Raw genomic sequence first — 20,096 nt, forward strand, 5'->3', positions numbered from 1 at the left:
ATATGTAATTTGAATCACAAATGGTATTTTGAGAGCACAAAGGCTAAGCGTTCTCTTGCTGAGTTTAGGTCAATAACAATCACTGAGGTACTTAGGCTGACCAGTTAGCAAAAAAATCGGGACAGGAGGTGGGGGGTAATAGGTGCTTGTGTGAGAAGAAGACCCAAAAATCGGGACTGTCCCTATGAAATCAGGACATCTGGTCACCCTAGAAGTACTAGAAGAGTTGGGACCCCACAACCTGTTTTTGGAACCTGTGTCCTACCTGGCTGGGGAAGGCTAAAAGAGAAAACTTGATCCATTGCTGGTGGATATTGTCAAATGAGAGAGTGTAGAATGCCAGTGTCTCTTAGGAAAGCTGTTGCTTGGCTTTTTCTCAAGAAACCAGCATTTGATGTAGTAATCTGGCTCCTGTTTAGTATCTAATCTTCTGTCTGGTTAAAATTAGATAGAATGTTATAGTGAGACAACCTTCAGAATACCTAGATACCTCGAGTCTTCTTGACCTTTGTCAATTTAGATATGTACCCTGGTGCAAGACAGAAGCTGCCATGGTAGCAGTGGTGGTAGATTTCCTACTGATGGATAATCTGAGATCTCCATACTGATATTGTTAGGTCTACTGGCTGTTTTCCTATCCTGTTGATTATGGAGTAGTAGTCACTTATCTGCAGACTAACGGAAATGGACAAGCAGTTCCTCAGATGATACTATCTTTTCCTTATTGAGTGTTCTCTGATGGTTGTTAAGGGCAATAGCATGAGGTCATTTGGAGTTTCACAATTGGTTCCATCTTGTGTTCCTTTTTCTTCAATGTATATTTGAGCTGGGAGGACGTATGGGCAGCAGTAGTGATATGTTGATAATATCCAGCGTCATATTCTTGTTTCACTTGATCCAGCAGCCGGTGCTGTTGAACGAATTGGCGCATGGGAGGAAAGTTTGCTGAAGTGATGCTGGTCGGTTGGGAGAAGAAATCAGAAGATATTGTGTATATTATGTCTGTCCCTCATATTTAGCAAGTGTGCCTGCCATTTGTTTCTAGAGTTCATAATCTACAGGTGCTTTTGGACTCCTGGTTGCTGCTGAATGATCCTATAGTAACATTGCCCAGGAAAGTTTTTCTCCATCCTTCTGTGGCTAAGAGACTGCTACCGTTTTTGTGCCTTTGTCATCTCAAGATTGTTATAGTAACATGCTCTACATGAGGCTATACCTCAGTCAACCTGGAAAATGAATCTGGTGCAGAGTGCAGAATTTTGGTAGGAGCATGTAACGTGTGCTCTGTGATCTGTGCTATCTGCCTTTTGATTTTTGGGTAGAATTTAAGGTGTTACTTTTTATCTGAAAAACCCTAAATGGTTTGGATCCTGTGTACTTGAGAAACTGCCTCTTTCACCTTCTCACAGTTGCTCAGATTAGAATCCTGTTAATATAAAGGAGAGGGAGATGCCAGCAGGGTGTTCTCTGTTAGGGCCCTCAGCTTTGGAGAACACTTCTTTCCTTTGTGGGCCAAAACAGCCTGAATATGGTGACCTTTTGAGCATGCTTCAAGGCCTGTCTATTTAGCCTGGGTTTTGGGGATAGAGGAGATGATATAGGTTGTTTGTGTGGGGTAAAGGAAATTTTTTTACTGTGGTTAGTTATTTCAGGTATGAAGGCGAGCAGCTGTTGGCTTCACCTTTGTTATTTTTGTAATTTTAAATGTTGGTCATGTTAAAACTTGAAAGACATTTAAAAAAATAATGTATTCCCTCAACCAAGTGTGCAGATATCCCCCTTGCTGACATTACTTCGGTTTTGTCTGTTTTAAGACTCAACCACTTTACCTTTATCCATTCTCCAAATTCATAACTGCATTGGGTTATTCATTCCACTGCACCAACTGGATCAGTTGTGGGGGAAATCTGAAGCTGATTCTCATCAGTTGTTGCAACTCATATTTCCATATTAACTTTGTTAATATAGTATATGAGTTGAACAACAGGGGTGACAAAATTAGCCCCGGTAAAAATCCCAGTTTTGACAGAAGGAACAAACTTTTGTCCCAAACCACTCTTAGGGACTTCCCTGATAAAAATGATTCAAGGGCAGGTCTGTTGACTGCTGTTCATGACTGCAGATATACCAATAAAATGTTGTAGTAATTGGTGTTGTTTGCAGCTGACAGATCCAATAATATCAGCATGGACACTTAATCCTTATCAATTACTATGAAATCATTCACCAGTGCAGTTTTTATATCATATCAGGTCTAAAGCCTGATTGACTGAGATCTCTGAAATCTGAGGACTCGAGATTGCCTGGGTGTCTGCCACAACTTTCTTATGGACCTTCCCCAAAAGTGAGCGGGTCAGAGCAGGTTGATAGGTGACAAGATCATTGACATGTTATTGTTTCTTAAGCAGTTTTCTTAAGAACATCAGGTACCCTGTCCTCTTTCCCCTTTAGGGGGATATTAACAATCTTCACCAATAATGAACCTAGTACATCCCTGCTGGCTTTTTCCACACATGAAGTACATAGACCCCACATGTAGGTGGTGGAAAAGATACTTGCAAAGTCTTGGTGGGCAAGACTAATTGATATTCAGGCAGAGCTTGAGAGGCATTTCTTCTCCCAGTGCTATCAGAGAAATGCTACTGAGCAGCTCAGTTTGTGAGGGTGATCAAGGGAACACTGGGGGGTTACATATCACACTGGGAGACCAACAAATGGTGTACACATCACATGGAAAGGACAGCCAAAGAAGCTGTGGAGCTGCTGATCAAAGGAAAACAACTAGTATGGATAGCTTCATTTTAGGGTGGAAATTAGGAGCCTGTTTCTTCATTGCCTTTCACGTTGGGTAGTCATTTACATCTCTACAAAATGCTACTAGTGTAAATTAATGAAAATTTTGGGCTTGTCACTGTCTGTCTTTGCACTCAGTTTAGTGTAAATAAATATTTCTGCTGTGAAATGCCTCCAGTTTATATCTTTTAAGGTTAAGAAAAGTAAAATGTCTTTGTTCTTCCTGGTCCTAGTAGATTGACGATCTGAAGAAGAAAAACCATGATTTAGAGCAACATGTTACGGAACTGCTTGATAATAAGCAGGTGGTGGAGAGTCAGGTGGATAGTTTGACCAATAAGAATGAGTATCTGTGTAAAGAACTTGCTGTAGTTGACAAATTAGCTGAACAGCTGGAAAAAGAAAAAGAAATAGTCTTGGATACTGCTGATCAGGAGCTTGAGGAAGCAAAGGTATTAAAATGCTAAACAGAATACGTATATTATAGGGGGAGCCAGTAAGTTTTATAAAATTTAACCTTTTTGGATGAAACTTTATAGCCATGGTCTCTGTCTGAAGGTAAATTATTTTTGTTTATTTTTAAATTTAAAATCTTACTTATTTTAAAACTTAAAAATGAATAAAGGAAAGAGGGAGTAATGGGTAATGAAGATTGGAACATTCCAACCTGATAAGTCTTGAAAAGGGCTCCTAGTGTAATGGGTTAAACTGAATGTCTGAGGACAAGGAGTTACGTTTAATTTGGGGAAGAGAGGTCAAGAGGAGGCTGCCACACATCTCATGATTTGTGGAAGCACCACTATATCTGTTAAGACTGTGTAGCCAATATAATACATGTGGGAAGTGCTGCTATAGAGCCTGAAATATGAAAAACTGGCTTCTCTGAGCTCAAAATAAAAAATTTAATTCGTTCCAGAGCAATACGAGAACCCTTCCCTGACCCTAAATAAATTATTCAAGCATATGACTGAACCTTTTGAGATCTTGTATCTTGAATTTATTCAGCAGATGAGGAAAGAGTACCATTTCAGTTCCCTGTATATATGAAAGTGAGAGAGATAACACTAGTGTCCCAGAGCTTGTTGAATTTATTAAAGAGGACCAAATCCTCAGATGATGTAAATTATCATAGATCAACTGAAATAAGTGGAGCTATGATAACATACACAAGCTGAAGATCTATCCTAGGGTGAATATTTAGAGAATGAGTTTTTGTAGTAAATTATCATAGAATATCAGGGTTGTAAGGGACCTCAGGAGGTCATCTAGTCCAACCCCCTGCTCAAAGCAGGACCGATCCCCAACTAAATCATCCCAGCCAGTGCTTTGTTAAGCCTGACCTTAAAAACTTCTAGGGAAGGAGATTCCACCACCTCCCTAGGTAACGCATTCCAGTGTTTCACCACCCTCGTAGTGAAAAAGTTTTTCCTAATATCCAACCTAAATCTCCCCCACTGCAACTTGAGACCATTACTCCTTGTTCTGTCATCTGCTACCACTGAGAACAGTCTAGAGCCATTCTCTTTGGAACCCCCTTTCAGGTAGTTGAAAGCAGCTATCAAATCCTGCCTCATTCTTCTCTTCTGAAGACTAAACATCCCCAGTTACCTCAGCCTCTCCTCATAAGTCGTGTGTTCCAGTCCCCTAATAATTTTTGTTGCCCTCCACTGGACTCTTTCCAATTTTTCCACAACCTTCGTGTAGCGTGGGGCCCAAAACTGGACACAGTACTCCAGATGAGGCCTCACCAATGTTGAATAGAGGGGAACAATCACATCCCTCGATCTGCTGGCAATGCCCCTACTTATACAGCCCAAAATGCCATTGGCCTTCTTGGCAACAAGGGCACACTGTTGACTCTCATCCAGCTTCTCGTCCACTGTAACCCCTAGGTCCTTTTCTGCAGAACTGCTGCCGAGCCATTCGGTCCCTAGTCTGTAGCAGTGCATTGGATTCTTCCGTCCTAAGTGCAGGACTCTGCACTTGTCCTTGTTGAACCTCATCAGATTTCTTTTGGCCCAATCCTCCAATTTGTCTAGGTCCCTCTGTATCCTATCCCTACCCTCCAGCGTATCTACCGCTCCCCACAGTTTAGTGTCATCTGCAAACTTACTGAGGGTGCAATCCACACCATCCTCCAGATCATTTATGAAGATATTGAACAAAACCGGCCCCAGGACTGACCCCTGGGGCACTCCACTTGATACCGGCTGCCATCTAGACATGGAGCCATTGATCACTACCCGTTGAGCCCGACTAAGCTGGATAGAAAGCTGGCTAGATTGAGTCCATTCATCCAGCCCATACTTCTTTAAGTTGCTGGCAAGAATACTGTGGGAGACCGTGTCAAAAGCTTTGCTAAAGTCAAGGAACAACACGTCCACTGCTTTCCCTTCATCCACAGAGCCAGTTATCTCGTCATAGAAGGCAATTAGATTAGTCAGGCATGACTTTCCCTTGGTGAATCCATGCTGACTGTTCCTGATCACTTTCCTCTCCCCTAAGTGCTTCAGGTTAGATGAAGTAGTCCCAAATATTTAACTAAATTTTGGGCCCATCTGGTGGGAGAAGAAGAATATCTCACATGAGAGAAGACATCCAGAGCCTCAGATTTTATCATTTATTTTAGAACCAGAAAATCCATGAAGGCCCCAGTTGTGCATCATAACCATGTGAGCAGGCCCTTGTGCTTGTAAGAAGTCCTGTTGGGTTCGGTGCTGTGCACTGAAGAGTCTGCCTGTGTGGAACTGATTGTAAGATTAGGGCAGTAATGACTGGAATATTGCCATTTAAAATGGCTGGAATGAACATTTTATGGTGGGTACTGGGAAGAAGAAAGTAGAATACATCCTTGCTATTTTTTTTTTATATGGCCATTCCTGTGCCAAAATGGTTGAGGGATGAAAGTTGTAATAGTTGTAGTTGAAAAGTGCTTTTGAGTATTCCAGTGAAAATTGCTTTTGATTTCACAGCGTGATGAAAAATCACACTTTGTGCATGGATAGTACATTTAGTGTGATTGTATTAGCACTATTCAGAGGGAAGGTAAGTTGAGCTATGCATGTGTGGTTAACGTAACTACATGCTTATCTTCTTAGTCCTTTGGAATACTCAAACTGGTCCGATTTCCAGAAGTTTATTGAAAATGCAGATCTGGTAAAAGGGGATCCTGCACTTTCTTTTTGCTCACCCAGACAGACACTGCTCCTTCTTTGTCCTGATCCTGTACAGTTTATGCAAGCAAAATACTAATTGACTGCACATTTGTGTTCTAGTTAATTCTTTAAAGGTTCATCTTCTTAAATAGCGTGTCTCCAGTCCAACCAACCTGGAAGAGAGTTCCAATTAGATTCTTCAAAGGAATAAGAAAATGGGGCAAAAAATGCTGTATTTTCAGTTTACTACCTGTAAATAAAGAAATGTAATTTTTATTACTTTTTATTCTAGACTCAAATTAGATGCCAGCAAAACAATATTAGAAAGTTGGAGCACACAATCAAAATACTTAGATCTGTAAGTTAAATATGTATTCTTAGTATTTTTGCAGCTATGCATTTATGTAGGTTATTACTTTTAAAGAGCAATTAATACTAGTATACGTACATTTAATTGTCTTTTGGTTCAATGAAATAGATTATGGAGAATATTTCCGTTTTGGTATATATTGGCAATTCTTTCTTTAACTAGACTGTAATATATCCTTTATCTTTCAACTCACTTTGAATTTTTTTTGTTTTTGGTAGTCTTGTTAACTTTTCTACAAAATCCAAAATGATTGACTGCTCTGAATACTCCTAAAACAGAATTCTGCATATATGTGAAATACACACAGCCAGTATTTTATCCTTTAAATATTTATTTTAATATTCTATCTTCCCCAAATGTTCATAACCATAACACTGAACAATGACATTTGGAAATATACATAAACATGTATAAAAGTCTAATAAACAATTTATCAGCAAGAAAAAGACTTCTGGGTAACAAAATGGATGTATATTATTTGCTTCCAGATTAAATTGGTATAATTAATAGACTCCTTCATTTAACTGGAAAGTATTTTTTTGAATTTATTGAGATCACATAGACCTCTTACCATATTACAGTATTAAGCTTTTTCACAAATTTCCATGTTTACAGTATAAGGCTTTTAGTAATTACACTTGCTTCTTAGACCCCAATCCTTTAATGAGCTCCCTGTGGAAGGACCCCTCTGCAGATCTCACTGCCAGATTAGGGCCTTAGTGGCTCTGATCCTCTGAGTAGGAATTGTGGGAATTAAGAGCCCTGGAGAATTGGGCCCCATGAAACATTTTCCTGTGATCTTGTCATTAAATGTTGCCAAGCAAAATAGCCTTTTTTTGTTGTTGTACCAAATTGAGACACGTATTTATAGCACATGTATCTACCTGTGTGATAAAATTAACTCATATTGAAATGGGATTTTTCTCAGCCAAAACACAGAAATGGTATACAGATCTTATTTCATGAGTGTTCAACAATTTTTAAAGGTGACTTGTAAAACTAAACATTTGGTTTATCATCCAACAGCAATAAGTGAATATTTTTAAAAAACCCTTTCAGGCCTTCTTCCTTGCTTTGTTTCTTTTCCATTCGAAAATCAGGTTTTGTCTATCCTGTTTTTCCTGAAACATTCTGTGGATGACTGGCGAACTTGATGTAATATAAACCTATTAGGACTCTAATCGGGTCAAACTTGAGTGAAAGAGAAAGTGATTCTTATTCAGTTTAACATCTATTTAAATTAAATTCATTAGAAATACTTGGGAGAAAAGATATCATTGTTAAAGACTCAGCACCTCTGCCTGCTCAAATAAAGGCTTGACACTCCCACCCAACTCCCGCAATCCACTTCTGAGACCTCTGAAGAGTTCCCCCTCAATACTAGGGAAGATGTGGAAGATGTTACTTAACATTCCTGGCATTTTTAAAGTAAAAAAACAAGCAGAAAAATATGGGTAGATCTTCTTTACGCATCATAAAAAAACAAAAATAAAAAAACCCACATCGTTTTTTTCTTTGCAGATGACCTTTAATTAACATAGTTACCTACACTCCAGTTTACTACCATCCTCAAAATTCACCATCCATTACCCACACCAGACAGGATAGCCTCATGTTTTTCCTAGTAGTAGTAATAATTAGGGTTGTTGATTAATCACAGTTAACGTGCGTGATTAATTAAAAAAATTAATTGTGATTAATCGCAGTTTTAATCACACTGTTAAACAATAGAGTACCAAGTGACATTTATTAAATATTTTTGGATGTTTTTCTACATTTTAAAATATATTTATTTCTATTACAACATAGAATACACAGTGAACAGTGATCACTTTATATTATATTTTTAATTACAAATATTTGCTCTGTAAAAATTATAAACAAAAGAAATAGTATTTTTCAGTTCACCTTGTACAAGTACTGTAGTACAATCTCTTTGTCCTGAAAGTGCAACTTACAAATGTCAGTTTTGTTTGTTTGTTATATAACTGCACTCAAAAACAAAACAATGCAAAACTTTAAAGCCTACAAGTCCGCTCAGTCCTACTTATTGTTCAGCCAATCGCTAAGGCAAACAAGTTTGTTTACATTTATGGGAGATCATGATGCCCACTCTTTATTTACAATGTCACCAGAAAGTGAGAACAGGCGTTTACATGGGACTTTTGTAGCTGGCATTGCAAGATATTTACATGCCAGATATGCTAAACATTTACATGCCAGGTATGCCCCTTCATATTTTGTCTACCATTCCAGAGGACATGCTTCCATGCTGATGATGATTGTTTAAAAAAATGTGTTAATTAAATTTGTGACTGAACTCCTTGGAGGAGAACTGTGTCTCTGGCTCTGTTTTACCCACATTCTGCCATATATTTCATGTTGTAATAGTATCGGATGATGACTCAGCACATAAAGAAAAGGAGTACTTGTGGCACCTTAGAGACTAACCAATTTATTTGAGCATGAGCTTTCGTGAGCTACAGCTCACTTCATCGGATGCATACCGTGGAAACTGCAGCAGACTTTATATACACACAGAGAACATGAAACAATACCTCCTCCCACCCCACTGTCCTGCTGGTAATAGCTTATCTAAAGTGATCATCAAGTTGGGCCATTTCCAGCACAAATCCAGGTTTTCTCACCCTCCACCCCCCCCCCCCCCCCAAACTCACTCTCCTGCTGGTAATAGCCCATCCAAAGTGACAACTCTCTACACAATGTGCATGATAATCAAGTTGGGCCATTTCCTGCACAAATCCAAGTTCTCTCACCCCCCTCCAAAAAACACACACACAAACTCACTATCCTGCTGGTAATAGCTCATCCAAAGTGACCACTCTCCCTACAATGTGCATGGTAATCAAGGTGGGCCATGTCCAGCACAAATCCGGGCTTTCTCACCCCCCCCCCTTTTTTCCCGGGGACGGACGGACACACACACACACACACAAACTCACTCTCCTGCTGGCAATAGCTCATCCAAACTGACCACTCTCCAAGTTTAAATCCAAGTTTAACCAGAACGTCTGGGGGGGGTAGGAAAAAACAAGGGGAAATAGGCTACCTTGCATAATGACTTAGCCACTCCCAGTCTCTATTTAAGCCTAAATTAATAGTATCCAATTTGCAAATGAATTCCAATTCAGCCGTTTCTCGCTGGAGTCTGGATTTGAAGTTTTTTTGTTTTAAGATAGCGACCTTCATGTCTGTGATTGCGTGACCAGAGAGATTGAAGTGTTCTCCGACTGGTTTATGAATGTTATAATTCTTGACATCTGATTCGTGTCCATTTATTCTTTCACGTAGAGACTGTCCAGTTTGACCAATGTAAATGGCAGAGGGGCATTGCTAGCACATGATGACATGGCCCACCTTGATTGCCATGCACATTGTAGGGAGAGTGGTCACTTTGGATGAGCTATTACCAGCAGGAGAGTGAGTTTGTGTGTGTATGGGGGTGGGGGGGTGAGAAAACCTGGATTTGTGCTGGAGCCACAAGCACTCCTTTTCTTTTTGCGAATACAGACTAACACGGCTGTTACTCTGAAACGACTCAGCACATGTTCATTTTAAGAACACTTTTGCTACAGATTTGACGAAACGCAAAGAAGGTACCAATGTGAGATTTCTAACCGACCCAAGTTTTAAGAAGTGCCTTCCAAAATTTGGGAGGGATGAGGTGTGGAGCATGCTTTCAGAAGTCTTAAAAGATCAACACTCCAATGAGGAAACTACAGAACCCAAACTACCAAAAAAGAAAATCAACCTTCTGCTGGTGGCATCTGACTCAGAGGATCAAAATGAACGTGCATCAGTCTGCACTGCTTTGGATTGTTGTCGAGCAGAACCTGTCATCAGCATGGATGCATGTCCTCTGGAATGATGATTGAAGCATGAAGGAACATATGAATCTTTAGCACATCTGGCATGTAAATATCTTGCGACGCCGGCTACAACAGTACCATGTGAATGCCTGTTCTCACTTTCAGGTGACATTGTGAACAAGAAGCGGGCAGCATTATCTCCTGCAAATGTAAACAAACTTGTTTGTCTGAGCGATTGGCTGAACAAGATATAGGACTGAGTAGACTTGTAGGCTCTAAAGTTTTACATTGTTTTATTTGTGAATGCAGCTATTTTTTGTACATAATTCTACATTTGTAAGTTCAACTTTAATGATAAAGAGATTGCACTACAGTACTTGTATTAGGTGAATTGAAAAATACTATTTTGTTTTTTACAGTGCAAATATATGTAATCCAGAAATAAATATAAAATGAGCACTGTACACTTTGTATTCTGTGTTGCAAATGAAATCAATATATATGAAAATGTAGAAAACATCCAAAATATTTAAATAAATGGTATTGTTTAATCGTGATTAATTTTTTTAATCGCGTGATTAATTGCAATTTTTTTAATACTCAACAGCCCTAGTTATAATATAATAATTAGACACTGCTATATAAGTCAGTAGTTTAATGGTGCTTCCTGTTAACTTGGTGGTAATGTATCAAGGATTAATCATCATTTCCCCATTTTGTCTTGGTGTTTATTTAGCTCAGGATTACCTTTTAAGCAGGAAGCCTTCTCAAGTTGCCATCTAAGTACACAATCTTTGTTATATTTAAGATGCTAAAAGTTTCAAGGAGAACTCTTGTAAAAAGAAAAGTAGTTAAGAGAAAAGATGGAAGAAACTAAATAACTGAACAGCCTGTTAGATCAACTGTGTAGAATTACATACTTGTACTTGGGGAAAGTGTTTCAAAATGTGAAAGTGCAAATATCCACAAGCAGTTACTTCACTTTAATATTTGAAGAGTGTTTATCCACTTTGTGTTGAAATATAAGTGCATTACATTTTAAAATCTTATATTTCAATGAACACATTTTTCATTTTGGCACTTAAAAGGTTATTTTAGAAACAGAATCTGAAAAAACACTAGGGAAGTCTCCTTCAAGACTTGATACCTTTATCAAGACATTGGAGGAGGACAGAGATTATTATAAAAGTGAAGCTGAGAATTTGAGGAAGATGTTTCGAAACACATCCACATCTTCAAGTCCTAAGCACAGCCCCACTCGTAACAGCATTTCAAAACATTCTTCGCCTATGCAGGTAAGCTTGGAATATATTATAGTATAGTAGTCATTCATTTATTTTGTACTGAAATCCCTAACACAGGACTTGGCTCCAAATCCATGTTCAGTAATAAAATAATCTATTAGTTATGAAAATGGATGGCAAGCTCAGGCAATTCACACGTAGCTAAGCACTGCCTTAAGGGTTCTAGATTTACACCTCCTTAAACATGTCTTAAGGCTTACTGTGATTACATTTAAATACTTCCTAAGGTGTTTAATAAAAATAGTTTTGTAATAGTTAGGCAATTAGTAACTCAAAACAAGGTGAATCAAACCCTTTAGTTCCATGATATAAAGTGAGTAGAGACTACTGAGTCAGATTGATAAGAGACTGAGTTTTTGCATATGAAAGAGATTTCCAATTTCCGTTTAATGTTTTTATTTAGTATATAATATTGATAAAATGTATATGCATCTAGTTTTGACTGTGTTCAATCTGTTCAGTGCTGGGCTTTCTTCTTTGTGTGTGTGTATAGTAGTACTTTCAAAACCTAAAGTACTAGGAAATGTGTACAAATTTGTTTCTCATCATTAAACTTTTTTGACATTCTTTAAGGGAATGAGTTCAGATCCAGAAGTTATGAAAATATTCAGAGAACGTGAAGAACTGAAGTCAATGCTGGAAAAATATGAGCGCCACATGGCAGAAATTCAGGGTAACATCAAGGTTCTAACAGCTGAGAGAGACAAAATCGTCATTCTTTATGATCGGGTAATTGTATTCACGGGAGTGTGAAAGACAGTGGAAAAATATTTGCAACACTTTAAAGGAAAAAAATATTTTAGTCTTGTTCTTGCATTAGAAATTCAGGTCTCATCTACCCTGGAAGATTCTATGGTTGAAGTTTATCCCTTTTTGGGATGGCACTTAGGCAAGTGTTTAAGTCCCCTTGACTTCAATTTAAGCTCATTCATAAATGCTGCCCTGAATAGGGCTGCTTTCCTGAATCGAAGAATACATACATGAGTCATTGCATTCAGACTTTGACCTCATTACCCACAATGTTGCTGAGGTGCACTTATATCACTAGTCACATGTCTTGTGATTAAAGTTGGTCAGAATTTTTTTTGAAAATGTTGACTTTTTGAAAAATCCAAAATTGAAATAGTTTGATTTGGACATGCCACTGCAGCATTTTATGGGAGTTGTAGTTTTGGTGCCTCATGCTTCTGTTCTCTTCTATAGGCCAAGTTTCCTGGTCAGACTATATCTCCCATAATGCACCATAGTCTTTCTTGACGAGAGTAGGTGATGCATCATCGGAATGTTCAGGTGCTTAGTTTTTCAATGAAAAAAATCTCAATTTTCTGCAGAAAGCAGACTCTTTTTTTGCAAAACCATTCAGTGAAAAATCCAATTTTCTGTTAGTTTTGATGGGAATTTTTTTACCAGCCTTATTTGTAAAATATGTAGTCCATAGTGCATTAAAGTATCTGTTTCACATTTCACATGTGTTTAACAATAACAGGCACAGGAAGAAATATCCCGACTTCGCCGAGATGTTATCAAATCCCCCAAGACTCCTAAAACGACTGTGACAGCCCAGGCTATCTTGAGGCGTGTGGAGACAGAAAGGGATACAGCTCTTTCTGACTTCCGAAGGATGACCACAGAACGAGATAGCCTCAGGGAGAGGTTAAAGGTTTGATTTTTATCCCAGCTTGTTATAGCATTAATGTATAGTTAAGATTGTAATGTGGTATCCATTCTAATAAATATGTGGTTAAACTAAATGTATGCAATGAACTTTAAAAGTAACGTTTTGTATGCATTTTTTGTTGTTTGAAACAGATTGCCCAGGAGACTGCATTTAATGAGAGGGCTCACCTGGAACAGAGAATTGAAGAGCTGGAATCAACAGTTCAAGATGTAAGGAAAATATGTCTTGTTTACATATAGAATTGTTATTAATGTCATAAAGGTGACATTTGTGGCTAAAGATCTGTGGGTATAGTTTTAGGGCCTGCTTTGCTAAAGGCACATGTCAGTAACTGTACATGTCTGAATAGTCCCATTTAAGTCGATTTGATCAGATGAGTAAAGCGTTTGCTGGATTGAGCCCTTAATTTATAAAAGAAAAGCATTAATAAAGGAAATGTACATATTAAATATATTGTTTCAGAGATTATAGTGTTTGAAGTAAAAACTGGAGTGCATCCACATTGAAGAATGTAATGGAAGCTTGTATTGCTCTGAAAGTGAGATTCTAATATACCAATTAACTGAACATTTACTTACAAGCAGGGCTTAAATTCATCCAGAGCCCACTGGAGCAGAGCCCTGGTAAATATTTTCAAACCTGCAAAAGCCTTGTGGCTTGGGGCTTCAGACCCGTAGGAGCCCTGTTGGTGGGGGAGGGAGCTCCGGGAAATAATTGTTGAGAATTTAAGCCCTGATTTACAAGTTTAAATAGTTGTTCCATACTCTGCATTCTCTTGGGAATCCCCGTGGTTAATGGACACCCTTTTTTTTCTGCAACTCACCTGATAAATATGGAGATTGGTACTTCAATATTCGGGTCTTGTCATTTTAATGTTGGGAAGGTTGCTGAATGTACAGGAGTCCTATTGATTTGCTCTCAAATGGTTTGACCATTGATCAGAGTAACTTAGTGAATCAGTAAACTAGGAGAGAGAAGAAGGTGGAGAATTTTTATAGTTTTTTTTTTTCTTACAGTGTTAAATCTTTAAATAGATTATAGCAGGTGATTTCTTTGAATATTAAGTTGAAACCTTTTACTAATCAAGCTGTCATATTTTTGAAGTGATCTGATTTTAATGTTGGTTTGCAGGGAATCCAAATTGAGATTCTGGACTTACTTTTTGTTTCTGGACTCCAGAACTGAGGGAACTCCAGAGATAAGACTTAAATTGGAGCGTTATGCTCTACAGTAACCTATCTGGGTGTCTTTGCTCAGGAGAGAGCTATGTCTTGCATTTTTGATGCAGTGATTTTATTGCACTGTGATTCTTTCACTCATTATCATCATCATGTTACAATACCTTTTGCTGTATCATCCAACTCTGTGATTTTTAACTCTGTTAGGCACCATATGACTTTTATGGTTGGGCATAAGCACCAAACCAAGACTTCCACTAGCGGGGCAACCTACTACTAGAGCTGAAAGATATGACCCAGTAACTCACACTTTGTTTCTATGATTGGTCTTCGGCAAATAGTATAGTTTTGCCAGTGCTGCTCTGTTTCAGGTACATAGATATACTACAAGAAAGATGAAACGCACACTCCAATTTCTTTCTATTGATCAGTGGACTTTGAATCGGGCCCTGAGCACAGATGGTATGGAGATCTGCCTTTCAAATAAAAGATTTACAGTACAAATCAGGGTAGAAATTGAACTAGCAGAAGAAATATTCTATATAAGATATATTCTTCTTAGAGTAATTGCTAATGTCAATTCCAATTAGATGTGCGCGCGCTGCGTGCATGACAGCCTGAAGACTTTTCCTCTAGCGGTATCAGTAGGGTCGGGCTGGGCACCCCCTGGGATCTCGCCTTCTTGGTGCTCAATATAGGGCCCTGCCAACCTGCCACCTACTCAGTTCCTTCTTACTGCCAGTGATGGCTAGCTGGAACATCCCATAGCTCTTGTCTTGGCAAGCACGTTTTCCTGGCAGTGTCCTTTGTCTCCGTTGTACACAGTTGTAGCTAGTGGTAGTTTCTTAAGTTTCCTTTGCGATCCCCTGGCACTGGGACAAGCTTCGGTCCCCAGGCTTGAAGGTGTGTATAGACACTGGCAGGCCTTCCCAGAAGTGTTCTGCCTGCTTCATGCTTGAAGTGTCTTGGTGAGGGTCATCTCAGGGACCGCTGCAAAATTTGCAGAGGGTTCCGTCTTTGGACCCTAAAAGACCAGGATCAGCGCTTCCATATTTTACTCACAGAGGCAGCTCTTCGACCCCAGTCAGACCCCAGCGCGCTGGAGCCAGCCCCAAGCACCTCCTCTTCTGTGTGCAGTGCGCCGGCACCCGCAAGCCGGTGCCGAGGCAGCACTCTTCCAGAGACCCTCAGCACTGCCAGAGCTCCACGCACAGAACCATGCCACAGACCTTCGTGAGGCTCCGGTCACAATCTCCGGTACCTCAGAAGAAGAGGAAACCTGACAGAGGTCTTTCCCCAACCAGGCCTAAGGACCCGGCAGATGGAAGGCCCCCATCTGGTGCCTAACCGCCACAGGTTTTGTTGACTCCTGTCCCAGTTGGGGTTCAGTTGTGTCCAGACCCCCATCACTTGCTGACCTGCCACAATGAAGACCTCGAGCTCCCCTCCACAGCGGAGGTGTTTGAAGCTGTCTCAGGTCTCTTGGTGATTATGGTGGGAGAGGTCGCTGGCAATGGTTCGGTCCCTGGTGCAATCAGTGGCCAAGCTGGGGATTATGGGTCAACGTGCACCATCCCCTGCGCACCGCCCTCTGGCACCTGCCGCTCATGTGGAGGAGACGCATTGGTCTCCCAGCCCTCGGTATCGATCCCAGTGCCAAGGGGCTTCGCACCTCTGTGGTTGTCCCAGTTAGAGACTTCGGAGTCGGAAGCAGAGTCATCGCGCTCCAGTAGGAGCAGGAGGTCCCGGTCCCGCAGAAACCATCAGCCCTACCTGGCACCATGGCCGAGTCAGTGGCAAGCCCTACCTCAGTGGCCCATCACCAGAGCCAGGGGTAGATCCAGGTCGGTGTTGGTAGTCTCAGCATCCTTTGGGCTGCCGCAGACACCTTCAGCACCAGGGACATCAACGGTAACGCAGCCGATCACAGTACTGGCATTGACGGTTCCAGCACTGATACCATCTGAGGTGCTGGCACCAACACTTTTGGCTCCAGGAACCTTCCTGTCGGCTTCAGCACCAGAGATCTTCACTCTTTGGGACCCCAGAGGGGCCAAGGGCAGAGATCAGGCTCTGGTTCAGGTCAGTTTCTTGTCCTCTTCCTCCCTGGATGATGCAGTGGTTGGCACATCAACTGCCCCAGCCTTGGAGGACAGCCAGGTTCTACAACAGCTGCTGAGACAGGTGGCCCAGAACCTTAACATCAAGACAGAGGAAGTGGTGGAGGATGCCAACCCTATGGTAGATATCCTTTCCCCTCGTGGGCCATCCCGTATTGCGCTACCACTGATAAGGACTATCGGTGAAGTCACTAAGACCCTGTGTCGGACCCCGGCCTATTTGCCTCCTACCGGTAAGAGATATGAGCAGAGGTATTTTGTCCCCTCCAAGGGGTTTTAACATCTTTATACGCAACCCCTGCCGGATTCCCTGGCAGTGGATGTGGCCAACCAGTGCGAGCACCAGGGCTACCTTGGGCCCTCCCCAAAAAATTGAGAGGCCAAAAAATTGGGCCTTTTCTGGAGGAAGGTGTACTCAAGGTAGTTGGGGAGGTGGGGCATTGCAGCTCCGCATCGCGAACCAGCAAGTCATGGTCAGCAGGTATAATTTGAATACCTGAGGAGTGATGGCAATGTTTGCAGAGTTCCTGCTCCTGCACTCATGCGCAGAATTCTCTGCACTAGTGGAGGAGCGCAAGCTGATTTCCCGCACTTCCCTACAAGCATCCTTACACGCAGCATATGCAGCTTCCCGCACTATGGCGACTGGGGTGGCTGTGAGGAGGAGTTCCTGGCTGCAGGTCTGGCCTCCCTTATGAAGTTTATCAGACAATCCAGGACCTCCCGTTTGAGGGTCTGGCCCTGTTTTCAGAAAAGACTGACTCTCGGCTACACAGCTTGAAGGACTTCAGGGCCACCTTAAAGTCCCTTGGGATCCACACTTCCGCCATGCAGTGGAAACATTTTTAGACTGCAGCCCCCGCCAAAGTTTTACCAGCCGCAGAATAGGCAGGAGAGCTCGTGGTGGAGGAATAGGAACTCCAGGAAGAGATCACACCCCTCGTCTGGTCAAGGCTCTGGCCAGTTGAAACCTTCATCAAGCCAGAAGCAGGCCTTTTGAAGGCACGAATGAGAAAGGCGCACCAGTACAAAGACTGGATCCATCCCGCCTTACTGTTTTGTCCCAACTATCCCCTTTCTACCCTGCGTGGTCCCGTATCACATCGGACCGTTGGGTGCTCCGCACAATAGAGAGGGGATACTCCCTCCAATTCTCTGCCCTCCCACCGTTCCACCCCCCCTTCCTCATCCCTCTTCAGGAACCCTTCTCACGAGCAACTCCTCTTATAGGACATGCAATCGCTCCTATCGCTGGGGGCAGTGGATGGGGTTCCTCAGGAGCTGAAGGGCAAGGGCTTCTATTCCTGTTATCTCCTAATACCAAAAGCCGAAGGTGGCCTCGGTCCCATCCTAGACCTGTGAAATCTCAACAGATTCATGAAGAAACTGAAGTTTCGCATGTCTCTTTGGCCTCCATTACCCCTTCCTTGGATCCAGGGAACTGGTATGCCGCCCTCAACTTGAAGGATGCACACTTTCACATAGCAATCACATCGTCCCACAGACGGTACCTCAGGTTTGTGATCAACCATACCCATTACCAGTTCACAGTCTTCGTTCAGCCTGTCATTGACACCTCAAGTGTTTACCAAATGCATGACAGTTATGGCTGCATTCCTGTGCAGGTGGCAAGTACAGGTGTTTCTGTACCTCGACGACTTGCTGATCAAGGGCCGCTCCAGGCTTCAAGTGGAGGCACAAGTTGACTTCATAAAAATGACATTCGACGAACTGGGCCTTCTTCTGAACGTGGGAAAATCAACGGTTCCCTACCACCACAGCAAGGAATTGCCTGAATCTCCTGGAATATATGGCTAATTGTACATACGTAGTGCAACACGCCAGGCTCAGACTCCGGCTGCTCCAATCATGGCTAGCCTCATTGTATCGGCCGGTGAGGGACAAGTTGGACAGGGTCATCCCTCTACCTCACCCAGTCCTGGACTCCCTCCTGTGGTGGCTCGACCCACAGGTAGTGTGTGCAGGAGTCCCCTTCACTGAGCCTCAGCTAGCCCTCTTACTAGTGACGGGTGCGTTGGTCTTGGGATGGGGTGCACATCAGGGAGACCTCAAGACTCAAGGTCTCTGGTCCCAGGCAGAACTTGCTCTCCACATTAATGTCAGAGAACTGAGCGTGTTCCACCTAGCATACCAGACCTTCCAAGCTCATTTGGAAGGGAAATGTGTGTCGGTAATGATGGACAACAGCACAGTGATGTTTTATATAAACAAACAAGGGGGTGCACGCTCCTCTGCCCTTTGCCAAGAAACCCTCAAGCTGTGGGACTTCTGTGTAGCACATTCGATACACCTGGAAGCATTGTATGTTCCTGGGGTACAGAATGAGTTGGCGGACTATCTCAGCAGGTCATTCCACGGCCACGAGTGGTCCCTGCACCTGAACGTCATGAACTCTATCTTATAACCGTGGGGGTTTCCCCAGATAGACCTGTTCGTGATGCAACAGGAAGTGCCAGCAGTTTTTTGCTTCTTCCTGAATCGCAGCCCAGGCTCCATCACGGACGCATTCCACCTTCCTTGGGGGCACCATGTCCTCTACGCATTTACTCCCTTCCTGCTCATTCACAAGGTGCTCCTCAAAGTTCAGAGGGACAAGGCCTACGTTGATAGCCCCAGCCTGGCCCCATCAACATTGGTACACATCTCTCCTGGAAATGTCCGTGGAAGCCCTAATCACCTTGCCCCTCTTCCCAGACTTGATAACTCAAAATCATGGCTGTCTCCAGCATCTGAACCTCAAGTCATTGCAACTCACGGTGTGGTAGCTCCATGGCTGAACCCGATGGAGCTCTCCTGTTCAGACCCGGTCACAGAAGTCTTCCTTGGCAATAGGAAACTCTCCACCAGGGCTACCTACTTGGCCAAATGGAAGAGATTTTTAGTCTGGTCAGTGCAACGCTATCTGTCTCTGACGCTCTTGTCTATTTCCCTTATACTGGACTACCTTCTCCATCTTAAGCAGCAGGGGCTGTCCATGTCGTCAATAAATGTTCATTTGGCTGCCATCTCTGCCTTCCATCCAGGTGGAAAGGGCTGGTCAGTCTTTGCCAACCCTATGATCAATTGTTTCCTGAAAGGTCTCGACAGGCTATATCCGCACGTCCGACAGCTGGTACCGGCCTGGGACCTCAATGTGGTTCTTTCCAGACTGACGGGGCTACCCTTGGAACCGCTGGCAACATGCTCTCTGCTCTACCTTTTGTACAAGTGTGTGATTCTGGTAGCTATAACCTCAGCCAGAAGGGTGTCTGAGCTGAAGGCCTTAACATCAGAGCCTCCTTACACTGTGTTCCACAAGGACATGGTTCAGCTCAGACCCCAGCCAGCATTCCTCCTTAAGGTTGTCTCCCGGTTTCATGTCAACCAGGACATTTTTCTCCTCGTTTCTGATCCTAAGCTGCACATAAGCAGCAGGGAACAAAGACTTCACTCACTAGATGTTCGCTGGGCATTGAGTGAACCAAATCGTTCCGGAAGTCCATTCAGTTGTTCATCGCGGTAGCAGACAGAATGAAAGGGCTTTCAGTCTCCTCCCAAAGGATTTTGTCATGGATCATGTCCTCCATCTGGGCATGCCACGACCTGGTGAAGGTACCTGCCCCTCCGCTCACAGCACACTCCACCAGGGCACAGGCTTCGTCAGCAGC

General features: G+C 42.3%; 1 protein-coding gene across 7 annotated transcripts in view; it reads left to right on the forward strand.

Annotated features, from left to right (window-relative positions):
* The window catches only part of TSGA10 (testis specific 10), a 200,730-nt gene that overhangs the window by 7,507 nt on the left and 173,127 nt on the right, over nucleotides 1-20,096 (forward strand). For 5 of the 7 annotated variants that reach the window (XR_012159883.2, XM_073352435.2, XM_073352455.2 and 2 more), the window contains exons 3-8: nucleotides 3,030-3,245; nucleotides 6,241-6,306; nucleotides 11,237-11,443; nucleotides 12,026-12,181; nucleotides 12,939-13,112; nucleotides 13,262-13,339. Coding sequence is in view for 6 of the 7 variants with exons in the window: in XM_073352435.2 (XP_073208536.1) it covers nucleotides 3,030-3,245; nucleotides 6,241-6,306; nucleotides 11,237-11,443; nucleotides 12,026-12,181; nucleotides 12,939-13,112; nucleotides 13,262-13,339 (897 nt within the window). In the remaining variant the exon portion in view is untranslated. The remainder of the gene's footprint in view (nucleotides 1-3,029; nucleotides 3,246-6,240; nucleotides 6,307-11,236; nucleotides 11,444-12,025; nucleotides 12,182-12,938; nucleotides 13,113-13,261; nucleotides 13,340-20,096) is intronic. The other 2 variants (XM_073352463.2, XM_073352472.2) reach the window with 2 other exon arrangements.

This window comes from Lepidochelys kempii, chromosome 1 (assembly GCF_965140285.1).
Source record: "Lepidochelys kempii isolate rLepKem1 chromosome 1, rLepKem1.hap1, whole genome shotgun sequence".
NCBI classification, from domain to species: Eukaryota; Metazoa; Chordata; order Testudines; family Cheloniidae; genus Lepidochelys; species Lepidochelys kempii.